Source organism: Gallus gallus, chromosome 2 (assembly GCF_016699485.2).
Source record: "Gallus gallus isolate bGalGal1 chromosome 2, bGalGal1.mat.broiler.GRCg7b, whole genome shotgun sequence".
Taxonomy (NCBI): domain Eukaryota; kingdom Metazoa; phylum Chordata; class Aves; order Galliformes; family Phasianidae; genus Gallus; species Gallus gallus.
This window is the reverse complement of record NC_052533.1, coordinates 126,056,611-126,083,762: the sequence shown is the minus strand read 5'-3', so window position 1 is coordinate 126,083,762 and position 27,152 is coordinate 126,056,611. Positions and strand designations below refer to the sequence as shown.

The following is a 27,152-nucleotide window of genomic DNA, read 5'->3' as shown; positions in this document are numbered from 1 at the left end:
ATGATAGCATACCGGGGAGAATTGTGATTAGTTTAAACTCTCCACAGCTGTGAGAGATGGATGTAAAAATTCCACCCAAAAATCCACTTCTTCTGGATTGAATTTACCTACATGACATCGAGTTCTGACCAAGGGACCACTTTAAAGAGCTGGAGCAACATCAGTGCTATTTGGTTTCTTCCATCACATCAACCAGGGCAGGCTCACAACTGCCTTAACCCCACACATCTCCCAGCAGCGCCGCCATTGCCCAGGCCGGGGTATCAAAGAGCCACAAGACGCGTGAGGAGGAAAATGGAACAAATAAACAAAAGCTGAGGTAGGAGGGAATCCAAACAAGGCTGGCAGTTCATCACAGGCAGCGCGGGGAGAGCTGTAAAACACCACATAACAGACGGGCTTCACTCCGAGCTGTGAGGGACTGCAGCCCCACTCCGTCACAGGCAAATTGTGATGGTGCTGGCGAGGGGGTGAGCGCCAAGCTTCCTGTCAGCAGCCAGAAGGGAGGGCAGTGTCTGTGAGGACAGAGGAGGCTGAGCTCACGCCAGAAGGCTGTGGCTGGCGCTTGGTTAGGTTATCTTGTAGAGCATCCTTTCAACACACTGCGTATGTTTGGGGTTCTCTAAACTGATTGGGAAGCTACTAATTACCTTGATTACAGCCTGGCCATAGCCACTTCTCAGCAATACCCTCAACATGCTGGCTGGAACCAGCCAGAACCAGGCAGAACTGGCCAGAACCACCCAGAACCAGCTGAGGCTGGCCAGAACCGGACATGTCCTAGTACCACCCTCCCATCCACACCAATGGCCAGCTGCAAGTTTCCTACAGGCATCCATTAAACAGCTCTGTTTTATGGATTTCGCTCTACCGACAGAGACCTAAATGCCAAACCACCATGGCCCCGCTTCTAACAGAGACAGCAGCTCCCGGCTTTGAGGTGGCTGCCTGGAGTGGCAACAATCGCGCACACAGCTCTAGTAAGCTAGGAAAACCACCTTTAGCATGCGTAGTCGTGGCCGAGTGGTTAAGGCGATGGACTAGAAATCCATTGGGGTCTCCCCGCGCAGGTTCGAATCCTGCCGACTACGGTCGGAACCCGCGAGTTCCGCGCACGCTTTTTATTCGTTGTTCTTTTGTTTAGAACAATTCCACCCTCCCGGGCAGACCAGGCGGACGGGCTCACGGGCTCCACCGCGGCAGAACCGCCCCGGGACCCCCTCGGCACCCGGAGGGAGCGGAAGCTCCGCCCTTGCAGTGGGGGCGGTGCGAGGCCGCCCTGGCAACGGCCGGCGGCGGCAAGATGGCGGACGAGCTGGACCAGCTACTGGACGAGGTGGAGAGGCGGTTCTGCCGCATGCCGGACCGGGGGGCCACCGGCGGAGGTCAGAACGGCGACAGGGAGCGGGCGGCGGCGGAGGACAGGTGAGAGGCTTTCCTACGTGCGAATCTCCGGCCGGCGGGGCAGGAGGGCGCTGGGGCCGGCTCGGAGCTTAACCTGTGGGGTTACGGCCCCACGTCTGATAGCCGCCGTTTCTAAGGAGTATCGGAATAAATGTGGCACTAAACCTGCGTCTGTTTGTTTGTGAGTTGCGGCCAGATGTTACTTCGCTCTGTCGTTTGGTTTCAGACTAAAAGAGAGGAGTGGATGGAAGGAAGAAGTTTGTTACAGTCAGCGCAGTGAGGCGCTGGCACGGGTTGCCCAGGGCGGCGGTGGGTGCCCAAGGCCGGGCTGGAGGGGCTCTGAGCACCCGGTGAGCTGTGGCTGGCCCTGTTCAGTGCAGGGAGGTTGGCCTGCAAGGATCCCTTCCTACTCAAACGTTCCCAATGAAGACTATAGTAAAGCTGACCTTGCCCATGGAGCAGCTTCTTTCAGCCAGCGGGTTAGCAGCCTGGCATTGCCCTCCTTGGAGTTCTTCCCTTGGCTGCAGTCACAATGGGAAATGGCTCACAGAGTCCTTTGAGGCTCCCAAGCAGAAGGATGCTCCTTGCTGTTTCCTCAGCTAAGCCTGTTCTCACTGAGGTGTTCAAACCATGGCCTGTGCAGGCTTCGTTGTCACTTCAGCTTCTTCCACATCCATCAGCTGAGCCATCATTTGTAAGCAGGAGGGAGAGCACATCTGCCTGACAGCTTCCTGAAATGACCAGCTCTGTTTCTTACACGATGAGAAAGACCACACGTTTGCATACAATGTGATCACCCTCTTTCACAGGCCAACAAAGGTGAACTTTCCAAATGCATCCAGCCTCACCCATCTAGCTTTAAAGGCTTAATGTGCAGTTAATCCATTCTGAATTACTAACAAAAGCTCTTAAGTTTATAAATTATGGATTATAAAAATAAACACTGCTGATGCAGTTGAAAAGAATAAAAATCAAAGCTTTTTGAGTGGGAACTGTGCTCTGCTAGGTTGGAGACACAGGGTTTAGTGAGCAGATTCACTGCTTCAAGAACTAAGTGATACTAAGGGGCAGGTTCAAATTTCCATACAGATACCCCTCCAAACACAGCTGTCACTTCTCCTGTATATTACAGTATTTTATCACTGTCTGCTTTTAGTATTGACCTATGTCCCATCCTTCCAAAGGGACAGTAATAGAACTATTTTCAGTGGTGGTACAACCCCAGAGAAAGCCTGTTGCATTTGCATTGAAGACTGCTGGACATGAATAGTGACTGACCTGAGCACGTTAGATGGGATCTGTGAGGCATGAAGCTTGCTAATTTCAAAGTGTTACTTCACTGTTTTAGAGATTTCTGCATTTTGATCGGTCTGAAGAAAAAAAAAAAAAAAGCCAGCAGGAGACAGCGGCCCTGCATTGTGTTCTAAATTGTATTTGCAAGTCATATAACATGAGAAGAGAGCTCCCTCTGACCTTCTTGCATATCTGCTGCTGAAAACAAATGTGAAAAATCAGAGCTGTCCCATCTGTTACTCAGTAAGTGCAGCAGGAGTTCTATTATCACTGCTTTATTGAAGGCTGGAAGTGGTAGGGAATAAAGGCAATAAGCAGAAGGCCAATGATGGGACAGTTCAATGGAGAGGCCTTATCCTGCATGGTTCATCTAGTCCATCACTATTTGGATGGCCTACCTTAGATACTACAGTAATACTAGAGGAAAAGATTGTGACTGAATTTATGTTTTTAACTTGCAGTTCTTATAATAGCTCTGATTGTGCTACAAAATGAAGGTTGATTTGTTTGTGTTTCAGATCAGCTAAAACGTTAATGGGTGCTGGCAGCGATGAAGATGATATAGATGACATTATTGATGAAATCTGTAATGACAGCAGCAGCTTTGCCAGAACACCTCTGGTGAGTGCAAGTCTGGAGAAATGCAGAAAGCGTGAAGGTCAGTGATGGAAAAAAATACAAAAGCACCACAAACTAAAACTGATTTAAAACAAGGAGGAATTGAAATGCGCTGTAGGATAAACTTGGAGAATAAAGCAGGAAGGAAAGCACAACGATCCTATAGTGATGAACAGAAGAGCTATGAAGAGGTCACCTAACCCAGGCAGTTAAAGGAAATGCTAGCTCAACATAAAGCATAGTGTCAAATGTCAAAAAAAAAATCTAATCGTCTACTCAAGCCAGTTGCTTGGGGATGTGCCCAGTTAGATTTTGAATTTTGAATTAGGCTTCTCAAGAGAGCAGATTTCACACACTAAACCCGCAACCTGTTCCTGCGTTAGATCATCCACAAAGGATTTTTTTTTCTAATGTTTAAGTAAAATTTCCTGTAACTCAGTTTGTGTCCATTACCCCACCTCTCGTCAGTGGGCACTGACACAAACTGACGATAGTCTGAATATGTCACCTTTGCTTCTCCCCAGCATATATTTTTATCCATTGACAAGACTCTCCTGACCTTGATCTTCCACAGGCTAAGCAGTCCCAGCTCTCTCTGCTTCTACTTGTATGCCAAATGGTCTAAAGACTTTAGTCACCTTCATGGTGCTTTGCAGGACCTATTCCATGATGTCCATATCACTTTTGTATTGGGCACAGTACTCCAGGAGGCAGGGGGAGGTCTTGATTCTAAAGTCAAGGTGATTGTATCATGCTCAGTTCCTTCAGTCAGAGCTGGAAATTTGGTATGGGGAGAGAAGCCTTGCTACCTGCCCATCTGTACCTTCAGCACGTTTTGTCTCAAACAGCCTTACAGAAAACTGAGCAAGAAAAATCCCAAATTCTTAGTCCCAGTCATACTGGATTATTTGGATTTCCTGGCTCTTGCTTTTTAAGTAGAACAGCCTATTGCCATATTGCTGAAATTCTGCCTTTTATTCTTTGCTTTTTAAATAGAAATTGAAGTCTAACTCCCCAAGTGTCACACCTGGAAGCAATAGCACTGTTGTACAGGCTCATAGGAAAAGGTAAACGAAAAACATTCGGGCTACTTGAACATAGCTTGATTATAGCTTGTTGTCTGTCTGGGACTATTACTTATGTTTAATTTGTCTTGACGTGAACTTACTAAAAAAAAAAGAGTATTCAGTTAACTTTCTTAGAAAGCTGCAGTATTCCTGTACTGCAGGATTCTTAACCAAATATTGTCTCAGTAGAAGATCATAGCAATGTCAGAACATATTACATAGCTTCATAGAATCATAGAATTGCTCAGGTTGGAGAAGACCTTAAAGATCATCAAGTCCAATCACAACCTGACCATACTACCCACACTCTAACAACCCTCTGCTAAATCATGCTCCTGAGCACCACATCCGAACAGTTTTTAGACACAATCAGGGATGGTGACTCAACCACCTCCCTGGGGAGCCTATTCCAGTGCTTAACCACCCTTTCTGTAAGGAAGTGTTTCCTGATATTCAACCTAAAGCTCCCCTGACACAACTTGAGGCCATTTGCCCTCATCCTGTCACCTGTCACCAGTGAGAAGAGACCAACCCCACTCTTGCTGCAATCACCTTTCAGATATTGGAAGAGAGCAATAAGGTCTCCCCTCAGCCTCCTTTTTCCCAAACTAAGCAGCCCCAGTTCCATATAGACAGTTTTTATCACAGTTTGTCTGTTAATAGTAAAAGAAAAATTTGTAAATTCAATCATTGGTAAGCATTTGATGCTTTGCCTATATTGAATAAATATTAACTTACTGTGCCTTTAAACGACTAAAGGAATATTTTGCTGAAAAAGTACTACTTGAAGCAGTGTTAACTTAAAGACAACTGTTTAAGTTAGCACTGTTCTACCTTTTTTTCAAAATGTTTTGCTACTTTTTAATTATTTTCTTTTCATTAAATCCATGTAGGTGCTGTCCAGTGTACCTGGGTGGAAGCTCTTCACCAAATGGCATAGGAACGAATATTTCAAAAAGGTTAAAGAAAACATCTATTTATCATTAGTTTTAATCACAACTGTGTTTCTGTGGTGGTGTAGAGCCCTGAGTTTGAACTGTAGGGACAGCTCTATATCCATTGAAATGCTCAGCTGCCTATAACTGCAGTTTGAGTCTGCTGATCCCCTCCAGTCCCCTGTTCATGACGATAGGATCCTTTGTTCATTTGAGGAGTTGAAGAATGTGTGCAAATGAGACAAGAGACTCCAAAAAATCAAACTCTTGTAGTTAAGAAGATTGTTCCTCTAGAGCGTTGTATTTTTCTGTGCTTCTCTTCAGCTGTCTGTGTGATGGCAGAGTATGCCACCTAAGTCAGTAGGCTGCTTTAAGTCATCCCAGAGCTTGAACTGAAGACAGGCATCCCAGAGCCTCAGCTGAGGACAAGCAGAGTGCTTGGTAACTTCAGGAAAGGTACTTTAACTGGAGGAAAGGGACTTCAGATATATAGCCCTGATATCCAATCAAAAATTAGTGCATTTGCATCTGGGATTTTTTGTAGTAATTATGCACATGATGCCTATGCGGGTTATGGTCAGGTGCCAGACCACTGAAGAGGATCAAAGACTATATATGGAGAATATCAGTTTATTTGGTATATTCAGGGAACCTGGAAAAGTTCCTATGTGATCATAAGTTTGAACACGTACGTAATGAGTATTCCAGAGATGTGAAAAAATAAGATTACAGGTTAACCACACTTCTGTTATTTCTGAGTGTGTTTGGTTTTAAAACAGTAATGATCTGTGTAGCTTCTCTTACTGTGATAAGCTCTTGGAGATTTCTGGTGGTTTATTTGTCTTTGACCAGAACGTGTGACCAGCTGCGTTGTACTGCTTGTGACTTCCGTGTATCGCTTTTCAATGACTACATCTGGGATCAGTCCTGTGATTATCTTTTTTTCAGGTATGTCTCAGGTGGGTTTGGTGTTAGTATTGTTTTACTCTGCTTCCGGGCTTGTTGGGAACAGGGAAAGTGAGGAGTCCTTGGCAGTTTGTGTTATCTAATAAGGAGCATGGGTGCAACCTCTTCAATAATCACTTGGGAAAGACTGCAGGAAGAAGGATCTCCCACCATCTGCATTCATGCCTTTCCATTTCTTCCACCATCACCCTCACTCTCTGCTTTTAGAAAGAATTCAGGTTTGGTAAATTGTGAGGCAGCATTACTGTCAAAATAAGCAGGTGATCAGTGCGATGGGTTGGCCTCTGGTGGGCCACTGCTGGGTGTAAAAAAGACTAAATGTAGTGCCAGTGTGTACTTCTCACCATACCTGCAGTGGCATAAGCTACAATTGTTTCAAGTCAGTTTTTCTGTTTTCCAGTATGAAGTCTTGTCCTGCCATGTGCAGTGAAAATCAAATAGCTTGCTTTCTTAACGGGCTTCTTTTTGAAGCAGTATTTGATTAACTGGAGAGGTGGGGTTTTTATTTTTGATTTTAATCATCTTGATTTTTTTGGAAGAGCTGAAAGTAAGGCGTTCTTCTTTCCAGTTTCCCTACAACTGAACCAAATGCCAAGACTTAGTGAAGTGTTACGTAGTAGGAATGCTCCTAACGCAGATGTCGAGATTAAATTCTTACTGTGGTGAATTCTCTGAATGTGTCTATTCTCAGGTGGAGGTAATGTGTTCAGAGTACGTGTTTGGCCACCAGGGGGTGTGGTAGCTGGAACAGAGCAGTAATGGATAAATCCTCTCCTGTTCCCTTATTTTTCTTATACTACGTCTTTGGTTTTCCTATGATTTCCCTCCAGTTTCAAAAACTCGCATTTCTCTTTCAGTGAAAATGTTTTATTCTCAGTACTTAAAAAGAGCAACGTTTGTAAAATAAACGTAGAAATACAGTGCTGCCCTTATCTCCTAAGATGGGTTTGGTAGCTAGAAAGATTAAATAAAAACACAGTCCTTCAATTTACCTGAAGTCTAAATTGTTCTGCTTCTGAGATCTTGAGTTTATAAAAAATATAATAACATGAAAGGAGGTAGTGTCAGATAATTGTAATATTGATGAAAGTTTGATAAGATTAATACATTTTTTTGTATAATTTCTTATTAATGAAATGGATTCTACCTGGTTCTTTCTCTGGAGGCTGAAGCAGGGTCTCCAAGCAAGACAGAGAACATTACTTACATTAAAAGAAACATTAAACTGCAGCTGATTTGAGAGTACAGAAACTACACGCTGAGTTCTGCTCTCAGGAAAGGATTGTGTTGGAAACAGAGTTTAAGCATATCCCTAAATTCATTCCTGTCAGTGGTACTCAGAAATGTTAAGAGTTTTTCTGAAATGAAAGTCTTGTGATTTTTTTTTTTCCTTAAAAAAAAAAAAAAGAAAAAAGCACAGTTTTAAACTGAACTCCCTTGTTTGACAGGAATAACATGCCTGAGCTCAGCAAACTAAGAGCAAAGATGATAAAGAAGAAAGGATCACGAGCATATGCTTGTCAGTGCAGCTGGAGATCCATCGATGAATTAACTGACCTCCAAGCAGACCAGCAGCTTCGGTGGGTTTGTGGTAAACATGCAGAATGAAGTCCTCCTGTGTGTGGTACCTTGCAGTTTTCTGACAACAGAGAGAAACCTGAATATTTCTATTTAGAAATAGATCATAACACTCAGAGTTTTATCCAAAAACTCTTTTTTTTTTTCACTTTGTCTTGCAAGCAGTATGGGGAGTAGAATTAGGAGAAACAATTTGGAGGTTTTGTGGAGACGGAATAATGTTAAAGCTCATATTCAGCAGTGTAAGAGAAAGGAAGAGGAAAAGGACAGATTTAGACACAGATAAAGCACCTTAAGCATGTTCCTCCTATCTGGCACAGAGCCTTTTGTCCCCTGGCTGCAAAATGTTGGACTCAGAGAAAACAGTGGGCTGAGATGCAGCCATGACACAGAAGCATATGAATTTGTACACAGAAATTAATACTGTTTTGCTTTGCTCATAGCTGCTAATGAGCAAGTGGTTGTAGATCTCTTAAAAGTATACTGCAAGATCTACTCTCACCTCTAAGGTTTCAGCACACCCCCAACACTTTATTTTAGCTGACAATAGCCAAAATCTGCAGGTGCTGGAAATTTCCTTCCAATTCATACTGCTTTCTTAAAGCATTTTCTGCTGACTCAGGACTTTTACCACAGGGAATTTCTTGGACTTCCCTTCAGCCTTCACTGCAAGAGATGAACAGGTTATTGTGCAACTATTAAAAATGCAATTTAAAGGATATTTTGAAGAGTATATGACTTCTATCAATACTTTCAAGGGAAAAAAAGGCTCAGTCTGTAAGAAGTGAGAAAGCAATATATCCCCACTGACTTCCACATTTGGATTTTTTTCAGCTTCCATAGCTTTCACTTCTGAATGTTATTCAGAAAGTGTAACTGTCCTGTTACAACACACTCCCTTCCCCCAGCAACGTCATAACACTACTTCCAGTATCATGTTACTTGGTGAATTGTCTTGATTATAGTTAACATCACTGTAGTTTGTGAACTCCTGCTTTTCACTATGTATAAATACTACGGGGATGGATTTGGATTTCAGGAAAGAAGAAGGAAGGTCAGGATTATCTTGGCAATCATATTATTGAAAAGTCCCATAATGGGAAGTCTGTTAGTATTTCTGCTATGCAGTGTGTAATATTCAAATACCTGGAAGGTGCTTACAGCGAGAGAGGGGTTGGTTTCTTCTCAGTGGTGACAGAATGAGGGGAAATGGCCTCAAGTTGTGCCAGAGGAGGTTTACGTGGAATATTAGGAAACACTTCTTTACAGAAAGGGTGGTTAAGCACTGGAATAGGCTCCCCAGGGAGGTGGTTGAGTCACCATCCCTGGATGTTTAACAACCGTTTGGATGTGGTGCTCAGACATGATGTAGTGGAGGGTTGTTAAGAGTTAGGGTAGTATGGTCAGGTTGCGGTTGGTCTCGATGATCTTTAAGGTCTTTTCCAACCTGAGCAATTCTATGGTTCTATATTCTATACGTAAATTCAAAATTACTTCCTTTGTGCAAATTCTAGGCATACCAATCTATTTCTGTTTTTGTGATGTTTTGCTCATTGCTCTAATCTGTACATGATGAATCTGTTGTTCTTCTGAGCTTTTTCAGAACAATTACATGACCCTTCTTATAAAAGTCACCTCTTGAATCTGCAGTCATTTCTGTACCCTTCTGAAAGCGCAGATTTTGCTGATGACCATAGGCATAATGCATTCTGCTTCCTGCTCACCTTGCACTTCTATGATTGCTTTTTAGAGCCTTTGGAAGACTTGTAGTTTTCCTGGGAGGCCTGGCAGCGCTTACATACACAGTGCTTTGGTGCTCTAGAGCGCATGTGCATTTCCATTGCCATGTGCAGCCTTGCTAGTAGGTTCAGAGATGAGTTGGCTGTGGAGGGGGTGCTTCGGTCTCCCTTGGCATAGTGATAGACACAGACTTTGGGGCCAGGTATTACTTTCAATGCAATTGCTGTTTCAGACAGTAGTTTCAACAGTTACGAGTCTAAAACAACAGGTTCAGGAGGCACACAAACCACACACCAGCTGATTAATGTCCAGTCTGCTACTGGAAGAGGTCAGCTTAACGTTCTCTCCTCAGTGAACAGATAGTCCTTGTGTGGACTGTGAGAAGTAGGTGTTTGTGGGTTTTGTTCAGGTGGGTCAAAACTGTTTCCATTCCTGGAGAACAGTAGCGCTAACGCTAAGAGAACAACTCATCTATAGTGCTTTATTTATTAACAAGCAAAGAGAAGAAATTTTGTTCTTCTTGAATGCACTTCAAAGAGTACTCTGTTATCTTGGCTTGCCTGTTTCAAGGCCATTTGAGTCTGATGACCAAGTAGCCCCATGGGATGCTGCTTTGGTCGGAGTTTCCAGGTGCCATGATGTAGAAAACAAGTTAGGCTTCCAACTTGTGAGCAGGAAACAGGGAAAGTCCTAACACCTATCTCAGTTCCTGAGACCAAATCTCATGTGCTTGGAGAAGTGTGTCTCCTGCACTAAGAGTGCAAGAGAAGTAAGAATTGCTGCGAATACTGATTGATACCATTACATCAGCAGTTCTCCTATGGCACCTCAGCCCTCAGTCTTCTGTTTACCCAGACAGTTGTAGAAACAGTGTGCTCTCATACATGATTGTTATCAAATGATCTTATCACTAACACCATTAAGACCACACTCCAAGCCCTGAAAATGTTAGAAGATAATCTTTAATGCTAAGTGTGTATTGAAACCGGAGCATTCCTCTGAAATCACATTTATTCAAGTATATTTATTTGGCCCCAACCTTGGTCACATTGATGGGACGTGACAGCACATTGTCCAAGTGAAGTTATAAACACATGCAGAAATAGTGCTTATTGCAGTGTTTTCCGTTTCCGACAGAATTCAGCATATTTCCAGCAGAATTCAGCATAGTTCTAGATCTGAGGATAGTATGTCATTAAATGCAATTATTTGGTTGGAAAAAAGACTGGTATTAAGCATTTGAGTTCCCTACCTTCAGTGTTAGATGTTACAAACCACTTCAAAGTCTTCAAATGAAAAGAATGTAAAAAGATGTAATGTTGGAGCTTCTGTGTTTCGTGGCATTCTAAAAGACTGCACAAAGGCTCTCAAGATATAGCCCAGACTTTATGTGATACTTCCGTGTCACTTCTCTGAGACAGCTGGGATTACAGAAAGAATTCTGTTTGAGAATGCCATTCAGCTGTTGTCAGACAGAAGTACTGGAGAACAGCTTTGCCAAGCGTAAATGCGACCATTACTTTCCTTTAATTTTTGCTTTGGAAGAAATAATCCCATTTCTGTTTGTGAAATAGGCCAGGTGATAACAAGACTTTCGTTTGGCTTGGGTGATGTACTTGGAAATTCTCTAGCCTGCAGCATTAGTCTGTAGCAGATCCCTCAACAAAACAAGCAATGAAGTATAGCAAAGTATAGCAATGAAGTATAACAAAGAGAATCCATGCAGAAATGCGCAGTTGGAAATGTAGTTGGTGGTTCAGTGTTATAGCAACTTCTTAAAATCTGTGTTCCTGCAGTACTTCTAAAGAGAAATAAAGTTCTGATGTACATAATATATTTTATTATGTATATATACTTTATGACTTTTTTATTAAGGATATTGGCCTGCCATAGAATTTAACCTACTGCAGCATAGTAGTGTTACATACAGCAGGGTCTGCATTGTATAAAATTGAATAAAGATTTCTTTTTTTCTGAACAAGTATTTCAGTTTTTACTTAAGGCATTCTGTAAATGCGAGGCACCAGAAGCTTCCATTTGGTAGAAGACCACTCGCTTCTCTTTACGCCCGAGTCTGCAGTCAGCACATGTGGCAGTCACACAGTGGGCTGTGTTGGGAGCTGCCAAAGCAAATTCCTCCTACCAGGCTTTTTTTTTGCACTGGGCCCAACCAGTTTTGCCTTTTGTGCGACACATCCAATAACCACAGATAGGCCAACCTATGGGGGATGGAAATAAAGGAGTGTCGCATGCTGCTCATCTGTGAGAGCCACCTACCATGCCTGCAACTGGGCATATGTGCAGTGAGGAGTGCCTTTTTAAAATGTAGATGTGTCAGTAAAATGCAGAGTTGGAACAAATCTGACTTGTGTTTCTTGAAAACTGTGACTCTAAAACGTTGTTCGTGTCTAAGAGAAGACTCATGAAAATGATGTGGGCCCACGTTTGCTCTGTTGGAAGGGTCATGAAATTCCACTAATCAAGTATTGTCCAGATCATGAGAAAGAGTAAGTAAATGTTTTCTTACATCTCAGTGGCGATGTAGCAACTACATCGTATGTATGAAGTAAAAGAGTTTTATCATTCTGTATCAGACGGCACATGGACAGTACATTAAATTGAAGCAAGTTCATAAAGGCAGATGAATTTACCACATTTCTCGAGCATTTAGCTAGGATAAGAGTTTGGAGGCAGTTGCTGTGGGAGGTGGCCTATGGCTGAACTCGCAGGGTGGGATGTTGGTACCTTTGTGTATCCGTCAAGGCAGGCTGTCACTAATTTCATAGTGGTCACTTAAAGGTGGGCTATCGATGAATGGATCATTCCATTTGCAGTCTCCTGGATCTCGTTGTGGAAAAGTACCAGGAAGAACTTGCTCTGCGTACAGGGGTTGGAATAAATCTTGTTTCTCCAGCATGAAGAAATTCTGCATGGCACAAATTAATCGACATAAATATCTCCTATAATCCATTCTGCATTTGAATTCCAGGTATTGGTGCCATTTGGGCGACAGTTATTTCACGTTCTGCGCCGGCAGTGTGAACGTGGTAAGAGCAAATGTGTAAAATGTGATTATACAACGTAGTCTGTAGAGGGCAGAGCAACACCGCTGAGTGTTGCAGTCCAGGCTTCTGCCTAACTACAACCACAGACTTTCTCTCTAGAGTCATGAAGGTTTACATTCACCCGACCTATTCTTGTATTTGTCTCCTATCTGTGTAATTACAAATGGGGCAGCCAGATCTGTGGCAACTCCATTTGTTTTTTGCATGACTTCATCCAAACTACTCAAGTGGTCCTTGAGCTGTACTGAAGCCAGTTATCTTTTAGCCCTCAGCTAAAGAATCATACTAAAAATGTGTGTGAATATACATAAACATACACACGTACATACATACATACACACCCACATATATCTATCTTCTAGCAACATCAGTGGAAGAACTGAGTCTCGTTCCGGATTTACCTTTCACCCTGCCCTAATTAATTGCCCCTGAAAATGTTGTTAAGCAATTTTGGCAAGCAGAGGTTGTGTAATTTAGAATCTCATGACGTCCAATACAAAGTTTATGTAGTTTATATACTCTGGGCAGCCTGGTCTGGTGGTTGGCAACCCTGCCCATGGCAGGGGGGTTGAAACTGGATGATCTCTGTGGTCCTTTTCAACCCCAGCCATTCTCTGATTCTATGAAAGCACACTGCCTAAGACCTGACAAGATGGCAGAACTTACAAAGAAATTGGTGTAAGACCAAGGTCTAGAGATGCCAGAAGGTTATTTCTGACTATGTAGAAAAGCTCTGTGGAAGATGGGAGCTGCTCCGTAGCGTGTGACTGCTGGCCCTGAGAGCCTTCCATGGACCTGTACCTTGCAGTTCATCCGCCGTTAGCCATGATTAAGGTTTTGGTGAACAGCAAGATATAAAATGTTATATCCACTTGAACTCCCTTCAGGTCCTTCAGTAAGCCAGCAGATGGAAGTTAAGTACTGAATACAGTCTCTATTAACCTGTGAGGTTGTGCCTCTTTCTCTAGTTACAAGCTTCAGCACCCAAAGCAATAACGTGCTTTTAACCAGGAGCACAGATATATCTAAACCATAAAATCAAAAGTTGCTTATTTTGCTGGTGAAGAGTATCATCTGAATTTAGCCTAGTTACACCACAGGTGAGCAATCTCAGTAACTTTTTGTCCTTATTTATTGCCTTTTAATAGGAGAAATATTTGACAAGTTTTAAGTAGAGAACAGAATAGCAAGCGAGGCTGAGTAGTATACTGCAGAAGACTGCATGTAAAAAGGTTTTGTAGATACGTTTTTTCAGGCAATAAATAAACCTTATCTTTGTTTTGGATTTTGTTTGTTTAGTCCTAAAGTAATGCAGACACACCTAAATAACAGATAAAAATAGTGTGCTGTAGGGGGAAGTTCGGATGTCCTCAAAACATTTGCCAAAAGGAAGGACAAAAGCTCACATAGGAGGTGTCCCCTCTAGGAGACTTCTAGGATGGCTGCAATCCCATAGGTCTGGTTCAGAAGACAGGGCTGGAGCTGCCCCACTTTGCTGTCCCCCTACTCACTTCCACGCTGGGCCTCTGAGCTGCACAGTGAAGTGATGCGCAGAAGAGAGGAGCTGCACCTCCAGAGGTTACCAGCGCGTTTCACAAAGATGTCCACAGGGAGAATTGAGCTGAATGCAACTCATTTGGGTTGGGGGTTTTCCTCTAAACTGTATGCTATGGGCTTCCTGCAGTACTTTTCAAGCTGTTTCCTGGTGATAGACTTCAGATACATTCATTCAGGTGAAAAGCCTCTAAGCCAGTGGTTTGTAACTGTTGTTCAAATACAAGAATATTGTCAACGTTTTTTCATGAGCATTTAGTAAAACTGAAAGCCTTACAGCCTTGGAGCTTACACTGGAGAACTGGGAGAAAGGAGATGTTTTCATACTGGACAAACAGAGACATGATATTCCAGCCCCAAGTACCCTAAATACATCTACTTTAAAATGTGATTGTCCACAGAGGGGCAAAATGCTAACTAGCTATGGAAAACTGGTGGGATTTATAAGGCGTCTATTGAATTTTTCAGTCTTGAATTAAAGGGGAGCAGTATGGCCTTACTGTAAAGATAACGCAATGCTTGTGGTAGCAGATAGAGTGTGTGTCTTTCAGCTAATGCAGAGAAGCAGTGGGATACTCAGCAATCTGTGCTTGGAAGACTGTGTCCTGCCTGCACTGATGTAAACAGCATTCACAGGAAGGGGGAAGCAGCTACCCCAGACAGGAAGATTGAATTTAGTATCCAGCTCCTTATCTTGGCAGAGCGGGCTGCTCAGGATGCTGATAAGGAGCGTACAGATTGCTGCAGCAGACTGCTGCGCGTCTCTTCCTGGGAAGACCTTCATGTCAGTGTAATCAGGGTATGATCTCAAGCATGCAGAAGGGTTTTAGGAAGAGATTATATCTGGAGGCTGATTATCCAAAATAATGCTTACCGTGGTGTAGTACAGTCTCATTCTGTCTCTGCTGCTGTCACTTGCAGGAAGAGATTGACTTGCATGGTGAAGAAGGAGGGTATGTGTCTTTTAACATTAAAAGCTTTTATCATACTAAGTGCTACCATTAGTCTTATTGCCTCTAAAGAAATATGAGCCTTTCCTGAATCCTAATGCACAACACAATATCTAGCTTAATTTTTGGATGAGGTGTTTGTAAGAGCTGATGCAGATCAGTTCCAGCACTTCAGAGGTATAAGCAGCATTGCTACAGCATTGTTGTACGTACTTTGAATCAGTCAGGCACCTGGTTCACAAGTGAAAGATGAATCATAGAATCATAGAATGGCCTGGGTTGAAAAGGACCACAGTGATCATCGAGTTTCAACCCCCCTGCTATGTGCAGGGTCACCAACCACCAGACCAGGCTGCCCAGAGCCACATCCAGCCTGGCCTTGAATGCCTCCAGGGATGGGGCATCCACAGCCTCCTTGGGCAACCTGTTCCAGTGCGTAACGGATGGCCTCAAAACCCTCTTCACGGTTACTCAGTAACATATGACGTGACTTTCTTCCGTATTTCTGTGTATATCTTGGGAAATCCATCTGCTCTGAGCCTACAGCAAAGCAAGGCACCATTCAGTCAATGCACCGGTGGATGAAAAGAAGAGTCAACACAAAATCGTACCATACTCAGCACTCACTTTTCTATGAATGATTCCTGTTCCTCCCTTCTTCCCCCAAGTATGCTGCAAAGTCGTTTCAGATTTTTCTAAAACCTTGATTCAAGCTAAAATTGAGACCTGGAAACACTTTAAAGCGGGTTTTCAGCTGCATCTTCCCACATATGTCTGAAACACCTCTTTTCACATTTTTTTTTTCCACACTAGATATATATTTAGTTCAATTCTGGTGAGGAAGGCTGGAAACAATTAAACTATGAAAAACGAGAGTGGTATAAAAGAGTCTACCAATGCTTCTGAAGAGCAGTGACATATATCTGTGTCGGGGAATCAAGAAGAGAACGTTCTGGAACCGAACTACTAAGGCAACTTAAGCCAAGGAGAAACCAGGTCCATCTGCTCAGCACACGGTGGGTTGGGCACATCTCCCGCTGTGCCTGGGATCACTGCTGACACAGCTGGCAGCAGCCAGCACCCAGTGCCCAGCCAGGTGCTTCACACACAGCTGCTGGGGTAAGCGAAAATCCTTCATCTCTCTGTTTTCGCAGAAGGGTTCCTTTCCCCCCGCAGTACATTGGAAATGGCTCCCGAAGCCTGGAGAGTATTAGTTCTTTATAAAGGATGTGTTTGTAAAGCGGATCATTTCCAGATGTCCAGTGGTTTTGCAGACCTTGCAATAACAATTTGCTACCAAGAGTTCTCAGCCAGCTCTGGGCATTTGGTTACCTGGAGTGTTTCTAGCATCCATCACAAGGCAAAGGACACCTTTAAGGAGGGGAAAAGCAAACAGCCTAACAGCACCCGACAGTATCAGCACCTCATCAGGTCCGCCCCAGCACATTCTCACTTCATTGTCCCATACCTGACAGGCCATAAAAGAGCAAAACAGCCACTTTCCTTTTCTGTCTGATGCTGCAAGTTACTCACATTTCCTGTCCCGCTATTTCAAGGATTAAGGTCTCAAAATGGGAGCCCATTAACTTGTCTGAAATGCCATATTTTCCTCTCTTCCTACAGCCATGTCCAAGTGAACTGGATCAACGCTGCCTGAGAGGCATCACCAGGGTCAGGGTGCATCGTGCTGAGCCCATACAGGTGCCACCAGCAGTGCCCCCTGCTCTGGTGGCTGCTGCATGCCATCCGTGGCCAAGGAAAGACAGTGAGGGTTTCTCTGCCTGAAGGAGCAGGAAGGACATCCCTGTCTCATGCTACCCAATGGTTTGGGCTGTATTTTAGCCCAGAGCAGATGTACGTGGGAGAAGAGGGTGGGATCTCAACACTTTTGACAGTCTCCCCTTAACACATTTACACTTAAACCATTTTAAAACATAGCACTGCTTCCCCTATGCCCTCCCCTGTTGCACTGACCAGCCCTGGGCCTGGGAGGTCACACAGCACATCTGAGAGGCCCAGGTGAGGAGCTAAGAAAAGTAAATCTGTTGTCAGCAGCCTTACATTTGCTTTGCAGGAGTATGTGCTGCTGCAAGAAAAACTAGTGCTTGCAGATAGAATGCAAGATCTGCAAGCAAGGCCATGAGCTGGGCAGCAGCTGGCTTTGGCTTTCAAAACCCAGAGGCAAATTCTTACCGAAATGCAAAGTATGTTTGTAGGGAAATCTTTTCACTCCAACGTAGTCTGACTCAGCACGGGTACGTAGATTACAGCTCATTAACACACTCCTGTGCAAATATCCTCATTGAGCTCCTGCCACTGGGTTACATGGAGGAGCATGTAAAGGGCCGCATCCCTGCCATGGTCCGGGCAGCATCCTACCAGCTGCCAGCATTGCTTGTGCTTCCATGTACATCGCCTGGGCACAAAGGCAAAGCCAAGGGCTCCAGCAGGGCTTGTATTTTTGTAAAAGTTTGGGGAATTTCAGACATTTGCATTGCTTGGAGTGTCTGAAAGGAAGATGAGCTCTCTGTAAAGCATCATCTCTTTAAAAACCCTGCAGATCACAGCCCTAGTGAGGAAAGCACAGAAAGGTAAAGAAACTTAGAAGGAGAATAAACTACAGCCACAGACTTAAAAGTGTAAATAAAACATGGCCCTGGCCCACAGGCTTCTGCTTCTTATAACCTTGAGAAACTATCTCCTCTTGATTTGTAAATTAAATCAATATGACAGTGTTGGGAATGTAGCGGTTTCATCAGCAGCTGATGCTAAAATAAGGTCCACGGGCACCGAAATGTCTCCGCGCTGCTCAGTCTGAAGTGTGGTTATGCAATGGGGATAAGCACAGCATTTCTTTGGAGCATTAACCTGAATTAAAGGATGAAACGGTCGTGCGGGGATCAAGGCCCCCTGGTCACCGCCGAGGGCTCCATCGGTGCTGGTCGGTTCTGCTGCTCGGTAACTGCAAGAAGAGCACAAACATGGTAACAAACACAGCTGGGCCCCTGCAAGGGGGTTCTCCTCCCCACAGCACCCCACCTTATGTCTGGGAAACGGCACCGCTACCATCAGTGTGCTATCTCTGTGACAACGTGCTGGGTAGGCTTACTGCAAAGGATGCCCAGCTGGGTGCTGCCACTCGGCACTGAAGGGAAGAGCAGTCCCTGGGTATCATCATTAAGTGTCTCAGAATTTGAAACTAAGGGAGGAATGAAAGTCAGAGGTCTCGACCACGAGATGAAGATTTTAAGGCTCTCAAATTCTTGTTCCCTGTTTCCTTGTTTTAAGTATCCATGGGCATTCCTGGCTCCCTGTGATGCTGACAGTGATGCAGCTCGATGCTTTGGGTGATGTTCATGTTTATAACTTAGTAGTGGGACAAACAGGGCTGCAGACACACACGCAAAAGCAGCACTGCCAATGGCTTCATGGGGCTTCTGCTCTCAAAGCCAGCTCTCCCTTACAGCAGAATGCATCCCTAGCCAAGTGGCGTTAGCCTCTAATTGCACACCAACAGTCCTCTTTTGCTCCTGATTAAAGGCAAAATGAAGGCAGTTGGCTGATGTATTCCCCTATACTGATTTTGTGTCTGAGCTCTGCAGCATCCTGTAACTAGGCATGGCTGCTGGCTCTAGGACAGCTTCCCAGCAGGACCAGTTTGGTGTTTTGCTGGTTACATCAAACCAGCTAGGGCAGTTTTGTATCATTCCTTTATCTCTGTCCAGGCCTAGGAAGACAGAAATAAGAACAGTCCTCCTGATACTCTCCTAGGGAAACCAGTTTAAAAATCATACCTTAGGAGCTTATCTAACTACAGATTACATCAGTTCAACAGACTCAATTAAATTCATTTAAGCTTTCACGAAACACTGTGTTCGTACTCTCGCTTGCACTTCAAACGGGTTTATTGCATACCTGCCTCTATCATCACTTGCTCAGTGACTTTCGGTGTGTGCTTCCTACACCTGCAGGTAGGTCACAAAAAATGTCTAAGGGATTTGTCACCCTCTGAGAACAACATCAGGTCTCCATTTCTTGTTATGACAGTTTACATGGCGGACCCACTCTAAGGTGAAATGTGGGGTGGTGACATGCCATGGGAAAGAGGAGGGCTGATCAGGGACTTTGTCCCTTTTCATTTTTAACTCAGAGGGCAGTGAGGCCCTGGCACAGCTGCTCAGAGAAGCTGTGGTGCCCCATCTCTGGAGCCGTCCAAGGCCAGGTTGGATGGGGCCCTGGGCAGGCTGAGCTGGTGGGGGGCAGCCCTGCCCATGGCAGGGGGTTGGAGCTGAGTGGGCTTTAAGGTCCCTTCCAACACAAACCATTCTGTGATGCTATGACTTCGTGATTTTCTTAAACCACATTTTCAAAATTATAGCAACATTGTGCGCATAGTTGGGTGCCAGGTTGGCAGAACTATTGCAAACAAAGCTGTTCTCCTTAAAGTGCTTAACATTCAGAAACAAATAAAGATACATTACAGATATCGTCTGTCCACTGAAATGGCCATTCTCTTACTGCACACTCACCTCTTTTCCAGTTTGACGAAGCCTTTTTTAGGAACACTTTTTGTAGAGGCAAAAATGTAGGAAAAGGATCAGGTCATTGTCTTTAGCTCCTTGTAAATTCTCGGTGTTGAACTAACTGCTCAGCAACCATCATTCCTAGATACATCAGTTACTGCTGAAACAATTGACACGTCAAATATTGTTAAGGAATATAGGAAATAATAGAAGGAAAAATCTACCAAGGAGAAACTTTAGGAGAGTTGTGTATAGATGTCCTTGTGCATACATGTCCTTTAGCAAACTGTTATTTAGCTAGCTCATAAAAAAGAGACTGGGGCAAGAAGCACAGCTATTTTTGCAGCTGTGTTACATCTATCTAAAGCACGGTGCAAGGGGACCACCTCTCTAATTGCAAACATCAACACGCAGATGTTTCCTCTGGCCAGTGAAAGCAGCTGAGGCTCACAAAGGTGAGCTTCACGGGCTGATGCTGTCAGAGCAGGGAAGCATTAAGGCAGCTGGGTGGCTGCTCGCTGACACAGAGCTGATATTCTCAGAGCTCCATCACTGCCACCCCATGTCACCAACAGGCCTCACTGAGGGAAAGCAGGGATGCTGTAGCGACAAGCAGTGACAGGGAGGAGCACAGGGCACCATGAGCAGTAGAGAAGTGAGTAGGATGCTGAATGTAAGTCATAAAGTGAAGGACACAGCACATAGACGCCTTTGGCAAGAACACAGTAGGTCTCTCCAGGTACGATGCAGGGAGGGATGGGGCTGAAGCCATTTGTGCAGAGGGAGCTACGCAAGCAAGAGAAAATATTCATTCTTTTGGTTTCCTTCCTTACTCAAGAAAACTTTCTGCATCTTTCAGGTGCAGCTCCTGAAGTTGCTGATGCGTACCACGATAAAACCACATTGCTGGTGGGTGCAGAGGGAATGCATGATGACTTGAGCTGCTGTTTTCTAGGTGAGGACATGGCCAACAAGAGGCCTTCCCCTGAGCCTGCAAGACAGCGATCTGAGAGCTATACTGGGGCACATGAGGCATTTCATGTTGCTTATTTTGCCTATGTACTTCATGCAACACGGTACAGCTTGGCATTGATGTGTTTTGCATGGATCTCAGGGTCTCTGGGAGCTAATATTACTTGGAATAGGAGATATGCTGCATTTGGAGAGAAGTAAAATTCTCAGAAGTGCCTTTGACCGATCACCAAAGTGAATATGTACCCAAGAGACCTGAGAACCCAAGTTTAATAGCATCCCATTTGGCTGCCTCAATGGCCAGGCGATGATATTCAAAATGGCAGCAGCCTTCCTACTGAGAGCACAAGGCCTTCCCTGTGGCCCAGCAGTGTCCCCTGCCTCCAGCTCCAGCAGGCCTGCACGGTGCCAATTAGTGCTAATGCGTGCTTGCTCTCCCAGCTGCTCCCACCTGCCAGCTTGCAACAGGTTAAAATAAATGAATAGGACTTAAATGAAGGGAATGTTTGTGATTCGCAGCCAACTGCCCCAGAGCAGCTATGACAAGCAGGTTACCTGGCAGCACTCCATCAAGCTCCCTGTGATGCCTGTAAACAAATACCTGTTTGTGCAGCTGCTCTCCCCAGGCAGAAGCCATGAGAAGCTTCTGTGGGCACAAGCACTGGGAAGGAGTGAGGACACGGTGAACATGAGGCCGGCCTGCTGTGACAAGGCCCAGCAGGGCTGTCTGGCTGTGACTCAGCCCCAAGCACCACAAGTGGGTTTTCTGGTTCTTCAGGGTGGAGCAAAACCCACCCAGTGCTGCACCCCGTGGACCAAACAGGGCCTGAGGCCCGGAGGGACCCATAGGCCCTGCTCCACACCCGAGTACACACTCTCAGGGAGCCAGGCGACGACAGGACCTCACTGATGAACGTGTTGCTGTTCTAAATCCTGGCAGGCAGCTGTGCAATACAAGCCTCAGACCCTCAGAGGGATGCTGCAGGGCTGATGCTTGGATAGACACCAGCTTGCCCTTGGAAATCCCATGCAGCCAGTCGCCTACCAACACGGCCAAATCAGACCTGGGTGTTAGGAGCTTTGGTTTGATTCCCCGCTTGCTTCACCACACCATCAGAAAACATGTCCTTATTATAAAAAAAAAAAGAGTAAAAGCCAACCACAAGCATGATTGCTATGTTTTAATGTGAGCAGAGGTTTTTATCACCCAGCAGTGAGGGCTCCGGATGGGTCTCTGAAATGCAGCCAACTTCTCATTAACCACACTTGGACATCCCCCCTCCTTCCAGCTCCATTTAAGGCCCAGTCATCTTTGTGAGCAGCAGCGTTGAGGAGGATCAGATCCCAGCATATTTCTGTTTCAGCCAGGATCTTTACATGGCTTTCGAGCTGACTGGAGGGGAAAGAGCTCCTCCAGGCTGGATTTTTGTATTTGATATGAGTGACACCAACGCTTGGTTACACACAAGTGTTGGGACAGAAAGCTGCATCCCATAGCCAGCACAGCCAGAGCAGGACCAGTGGTGCTGGCAGGGACACAGAGGACACAGCAGGTGCATGGCAGAGACTGTATCAGCACTAGCCCCAGGGGAGACTCTGAACTTACATGCTGGCATCTGGCAGCACAAACAGTGCACTCCTTGCCCCCATGTAAATGTGAGTATAGCTCTATTACAGGCGCACAGCTCTCCTAGGCCTCCCCAAAGGCAGCTCATGCCCCCTGGGGTGGTACAAAAGATGCTCTTAAATTATTAAGCAAGAAAAGGGGCCTGCTTTGCTTAAAAGGTTCGTGCTTTCAGGCCATCATGCCATTTACTGCGGAAGCCAAAGGAGAGCAGTTGATGCAAGTAGGTGAGAGCATGGAGATGCACCCAGGACAGCAGGATCTGGCTGTGGAAAGAGCCTTGGAGTCCTCAGATACACTGTGGCTTAGCCAGGAGAGGCACCCAAGCTATCAAATACAGGATGAAAAACAGGAGCACAGCAATGCCTTTCTCAGAGCTTCCTTCTCTCAGCAATTCAAAGATAAGGAGTCAGCACTACCAAAGAAAGAATTTGCATATAACACATTCAGGCTCTTTATTTCACTTTCAGATCAGGAGCCTTTAGGGTTCATGTTCTCAGTTTTCCTCCAAAACCACCTGCTGCATAATGAAACCTGATGTTTTGATGTTGCACTGGGGAGGCAGAGCAGCAGCACTGCTCCAGTGGCCTTCTTCATGGCCCTAGTGCTGAGCCAGCAAGAAAATGCTGGAGGGCTGCTGGAGCAAACTCAGCATGCCTACCGCTCCACTGGAAGGAAACCAACAGCACCATCCGCCCACCTGCTTGGGCAGGGGCTGCTCTGTGGGTTGAAACACCCTGTAGACTACTTGCCAGTGCAAAGTGCACACTGTTCGGGTGACAGGGGCTCCACGCGATGATCCATAGTTGATCTTCTGGCCAAGGAAAGAGCATCATGAGCAGGGAGTCCCTACCACCAGGCTCCTCTTCCTCCTCACACCGTGCTCTGCTCAGGGTGTCTGCTCAGTTGGATCGTGTGCCTCCTCCCTGATTGCCTCCCATAGTATGGCTCTTGATAACTAGCCGTGCACACAGCAGGGGAAGCGTTCAAATGCCTCACAGCAAGATTACAGATCAAATGTCTGCTGTATCTTCAGTTTTTTTTTTCTTTCCCTTCTAAAAACAAAAACCCACACTTGCAACCTGCAGGAAAACGACTGCTCACTTTGCACTTCCCTCGCATCATCAGATAATTGACTACAAGTTCCGTGCCTTACACAAAACAGGGGAGCCAGATACTTTGCAGCGTGCCACAGTGACACTGGGCAAGGTGCTGGGTGCCTGCTGGAGCCTGGTTCCCCTCCCACGATGGCTTTGGGCCTTTCCTCCATGCCACACACTGCTGTGCCAGCACACGCTGCCCGTGCTCCAAAGAAGCCAATGGTACACTAGGCTGTGTTAGGCCACATGTTGCCATTAGCTCAAAGGAGGTGATCCCTCTCCTCTGCTCAGCACTGGTGAGGCCACACCTGGAGTGCTGGGTCCAGTTCTGGAGTTCCCAGTACAAGAGAGACGTGGACATGCTGGAGAGCCCAGCAGAGGGCCACAGAAATGATGAAGGGGTTTTGGAGACCAGAAGCTGCACCTTGCATCCACCACAGGAACAGCCCTGACCCCTCTTCTCCTTTCCACCACCACTCCTTTCCCTGTGGTTTCCTGCAGCTCCAGCACAGGTACTTACATGGACTATAGCAGGAAATTCCCATCTGCCACGTTACTTCATATTTTAAACAAAACTCTGGTCCAGCTACCAGGCACCCAGCAAAATGTGCCTGCAAGTCTGCTTTGGCATCTGTGTATGTAAACAGAGTCCCAGTTGCTTAGCCACTGATGGGTGTGCTTTAAGCTGTCACACTGCATTCTCCCCATCTCCCACTGCTCACAAAACCCAGCTCTCAGCATCCAGAGCTGCAGCCCCTGACGCTCATCGGCTGCAGGGAAAGCAGACAGCAGGAAGGAGCACACCAACCCTGCCCCAAACGTGTTGTTCCTCTGTGACTCACTTTCCTTTTTCCTTGATCTGAGGTTTTTCCTTTGAAACCCATTGCAGGAGGCAGGTTCAGACACCTCATAGAGTGAAGTAACAGAGGAGCCTTTATCGAGCAGGGATGCACAACAACGTCTATAACAACAAGGGTGTTGCCTTATGGAGGCATTACAACCACGTGCTTTCTCTGCATGGTAAACACAGAATGATTTAACACTGAAGTACCCCATGGGGCATTGCCTGAAGTGCTCTGAGCATCAGGGACAGGCACATACAACACTGAGCAGGAGCCCTATCCTGCTGCAGCACAGAGCAGTGCTGGCAGCAGCTGTGCTGCTTTAGGGGTAGGTGAGCCCATGGCTGGTGATGCCCAGGGCAGTGTGACAGCTGGGGTGATACCACTACAGGTGTCAGCCCACAACAAGAGGTTTAAAGCATGAACGATGGGAAGGAGCAATGCAAAGCAACACGCTGTGCTGGCATTCCAAACCTAGGCAAATGTCAGCACTTATGCTAGGGAACAGAAAATAAAGTGTTGAGGCAGGAGGACAGTTCTCCTCCCCTGAAAGAACTGTGTATGGGTGAAAATGAGGAACAGAGGAAAGGGATGACAGCAGAAGAAGAAAAACTTCTTGTGTGAAACACCTCGGTACAAATAAAGAAAATACCAACAACTCTTAGATGCTCTTCTTTCACCTTCCTGCTTCAAGAAGAGGCTGGGAAACAAGGCTGAAATAAGGAATCAAGTTCCCCAAACGATCCAGTATATACACACACACACAGCCCTGTAGTGACAGGACTAGGGGCAGTGGCTTTAAACTAAAAGAAGGGAGATTCAGATTGGATATAGAAGGACACTTCTCACTGTGAGGGCACAGGTGGACCAGAGGAGCTATGGATGGCCCATCCCTAGAGATGCTCAAGGTCAGGCTGGGTGGGACCTTGGGTGGCCTGATCTGGTGGGAGGTGCCCATGGTGGGGGGGGGTTGGAACTGGGTGGTCTCTAAGGTTCCTTCCAACCCAAGCCATTCTGTGACTCTATGTAAATCCTGCAGACCAAGCTCCCCTTTACCCTGTGTAGGTTGCACTGCACCCTGCAACGAATGGCATCCACTGCCAAACCAGCAGAGACAGACACACCTGTACGCATGCACTGATGCTTGCACAAGTGGGAGGACAACAAAGAATACTTCTAACACTGCTGAACAGCACAAGATCCAACACAGAAACTGCAGATAAAGCGCACAGGCAGCAGCACTGGAGCCAGAAGCTCGTAGCCAAGCCCCACCTGCCAGACCCAAACCAGGCGACACACACCAGGCATGCTGACGCTTGCTGCCACCAGCAGATTGCAGCCTCCATGCTTGCTTTGCTCAGGAATTTCCACATTCATTCAACCCTACCCGCACCCTGAATAAGTATTCAGAGTAGGTGTAGTTCCATCCCCATTCCTGCTTTTGGGATGCCACAGCTGGCAGTACTGGGAGTTACCTCTGCCAACAGCTACACGAGAGGACTCTGCCATTGGTAGCCACTATGGATCACGCTCTACCCTTGAGCAGGACTCTTCATTTGTATGTGCTGAGCAGCTCAGCAGTTAACTGCTTTTCATGTTGTCATCCGGGTTGGAAAAGGCCTTCAAGATCACCCGGTCCAACCACCAACTGGATCAACCAGTCCAACCACTGACCACATTGCTCAGTGCCATGTCCACACCTTCCCAAGCAGCTGACCCGTAACACAAAGTGACAAGCATCAGGGAGCAAGCACCCAGAAGGCAGCTTCTCTCTGCTTCCAGGGAGCTCGTGCAAGAACTTAAACACCACAAAAACCAAAGGCAAACCAGATTCAAAGTGGACTTGGGGGGGCATTCCTCCTTGCCTAAAGTACTCTCAGTTCTGCTGAATTACAGCAACATGTAAGATCACTACTCAAAAGACTGTGGTATGCATAACAACGGCCAGGTCAGATGCATACCAGGAGTAACACTACTGCAGACTCATTTAAAAAATGTAGAAACTTTCACTTCAGGAAAAGAGCCGAGAGCAGACTAAGCAATACAGCCTCTTCTCACCGCAGCTGGTTTCTTTTCCTACTACAGCAAGCCCCACAGCACTTCGGATGCTCATGGTGGACTGAGAGGCTTCCAGACTACATTAATTTATTAATACATTCATTTTCTCAATGTAGCTATTACCTCTGTTGCCTTCCTTCTTCCCCACACGCACACCCCAGAGCTCCCACGGCCCAGCCTAACTGCAGAGCCGCATTCACAGTGCCTGTGTCAGGCAGGAGAGGCGGGCTCAGCCCACAGTTGTTATCTCCACGATAGGGCTGGTATGAAGTGAGTCAGGTGGATCAGGAAGGAAGTGCACATAGATATGTGTCTGTACACAAGGAAGCAGGTGCCCATCTCATGCTGGAGGGACTTCACAGAAGTCTGCACAAGACTGGGCTGAGGACATACCAAAGGAATTGACCAATACTCAGAACAAGCAGCTCCCTATCCCCAGCGGCTTCTTGGAGATTGCTGTAACTTGGTGTGGAAACCTTTTCAAAGGCTAATATTAGATACTTTCATACCATTTAATCCAGTTACTCCCTGTATAACCAAGAATAATCTCTACTCTGATGAGGCCACACCTGGAGTGCTAAACCCAGTTTTGGGGCCCCAGTACAGGAGAGACACACTGGAGAGAGTCCAGCAAGGGGAACAAAGATGCTGCAGGGCCTGAAGCCCCCCATCTGTGAGAAGAAGAGAGAGCTGGGCCTGCTCAGCATGGAGAAGAGGGGGCTCTGGGGGACCTCATCAGTCTACATAAACACCTGAAGATGTTAAGACAGAGCCAGGCTCTGTTCAGTGGTGCTCAGTGCCAGAACAAGAGGCCATGGGCACAAACTGGAGCACAGGGGTTCCCTCTGAGCACCAGGCAGCAC

The 27,152-nt window shown here is 45.9% G+C and overlaps 1 protein-coding gene, 1 long non-coding RNA gene and 1 other non-coding gene across 8 annotated transcripts; 2 read left to right on the top strand and 1 right to left on the bottom strand.

Annotated features, from left to right (window-relative positions):
• The first annotated feature begins 1,009 nt into the window (after positions 1 to 1,009).
• On the top strand, positions 1,010 to 1,091 carry TRNAS-AGA. The gene has a single exon. It is a non-coding gene; the product is annotated as a tRNA-Ser (tRNA).
• A 110-nt stretch (positions 1,092 to 1,201) lies between these two features.
• Positions 1,202 to 1,952, bottom strand: LOC124417764. The gene is made up of 2 exons (XR_006938542.1): positions 1,851 to 1,952; positions 1,202 to 1,631 (listed from the first exon to the last, which is right to left on the bottom strand). It is a non-coding gene; the product is annotated as an uncharacterized LOC124417764 (long non-coding RNA).
• On the top strand, positions 1,271 to 24,804 carry C8orf37 (C8orf37 homolog). Of its 6 annotated transcripts, XR_005857581.2 has the most exons (9): positions 1,271 to 1,425; positions 3,216 to 3,318; positions 4,312 to 4,382; positions 5,276 to 5,341; positions 6,170 to 6,265; positions 7,732 to 7,863; positions 12,591 to 12,648; positions 15,984 to 16,289; positions 16,794 to 24,804. XR_005857581.2 is itself a non-coding variant. In XM_040695899.2 (8 exons), exons 1-8 carry the CDS (start codon positions 1,304 to 1,306, stop codon positions 15,993 to 15,995), a joined length of 660 nt encoding a protein of 219 aa, XP_040551833.1. In that variant the 5' UTR covers positions 1,271 to 1,303; the 3' UTR covers positions 15,996 to 24,804. The 6 variants fall into 6 exon arrangements, 5 of the variants coding, with proteins under 5 accessions (XP_040551833.1, XP_040551834.1, XP_040551832.1 ...); XM_040695899.2 differs by having other exon boundaries at positions 15,984 to 24,804; XM_040695900.2 differs by lacking the exon at positions 12,591 to 12,648 and having other exon boundaries at positions 15,984 to 24,804.
• The last annotated feature ends 2,348 nt before the right edge of the window (positions 24,805 to 27,152 follow it).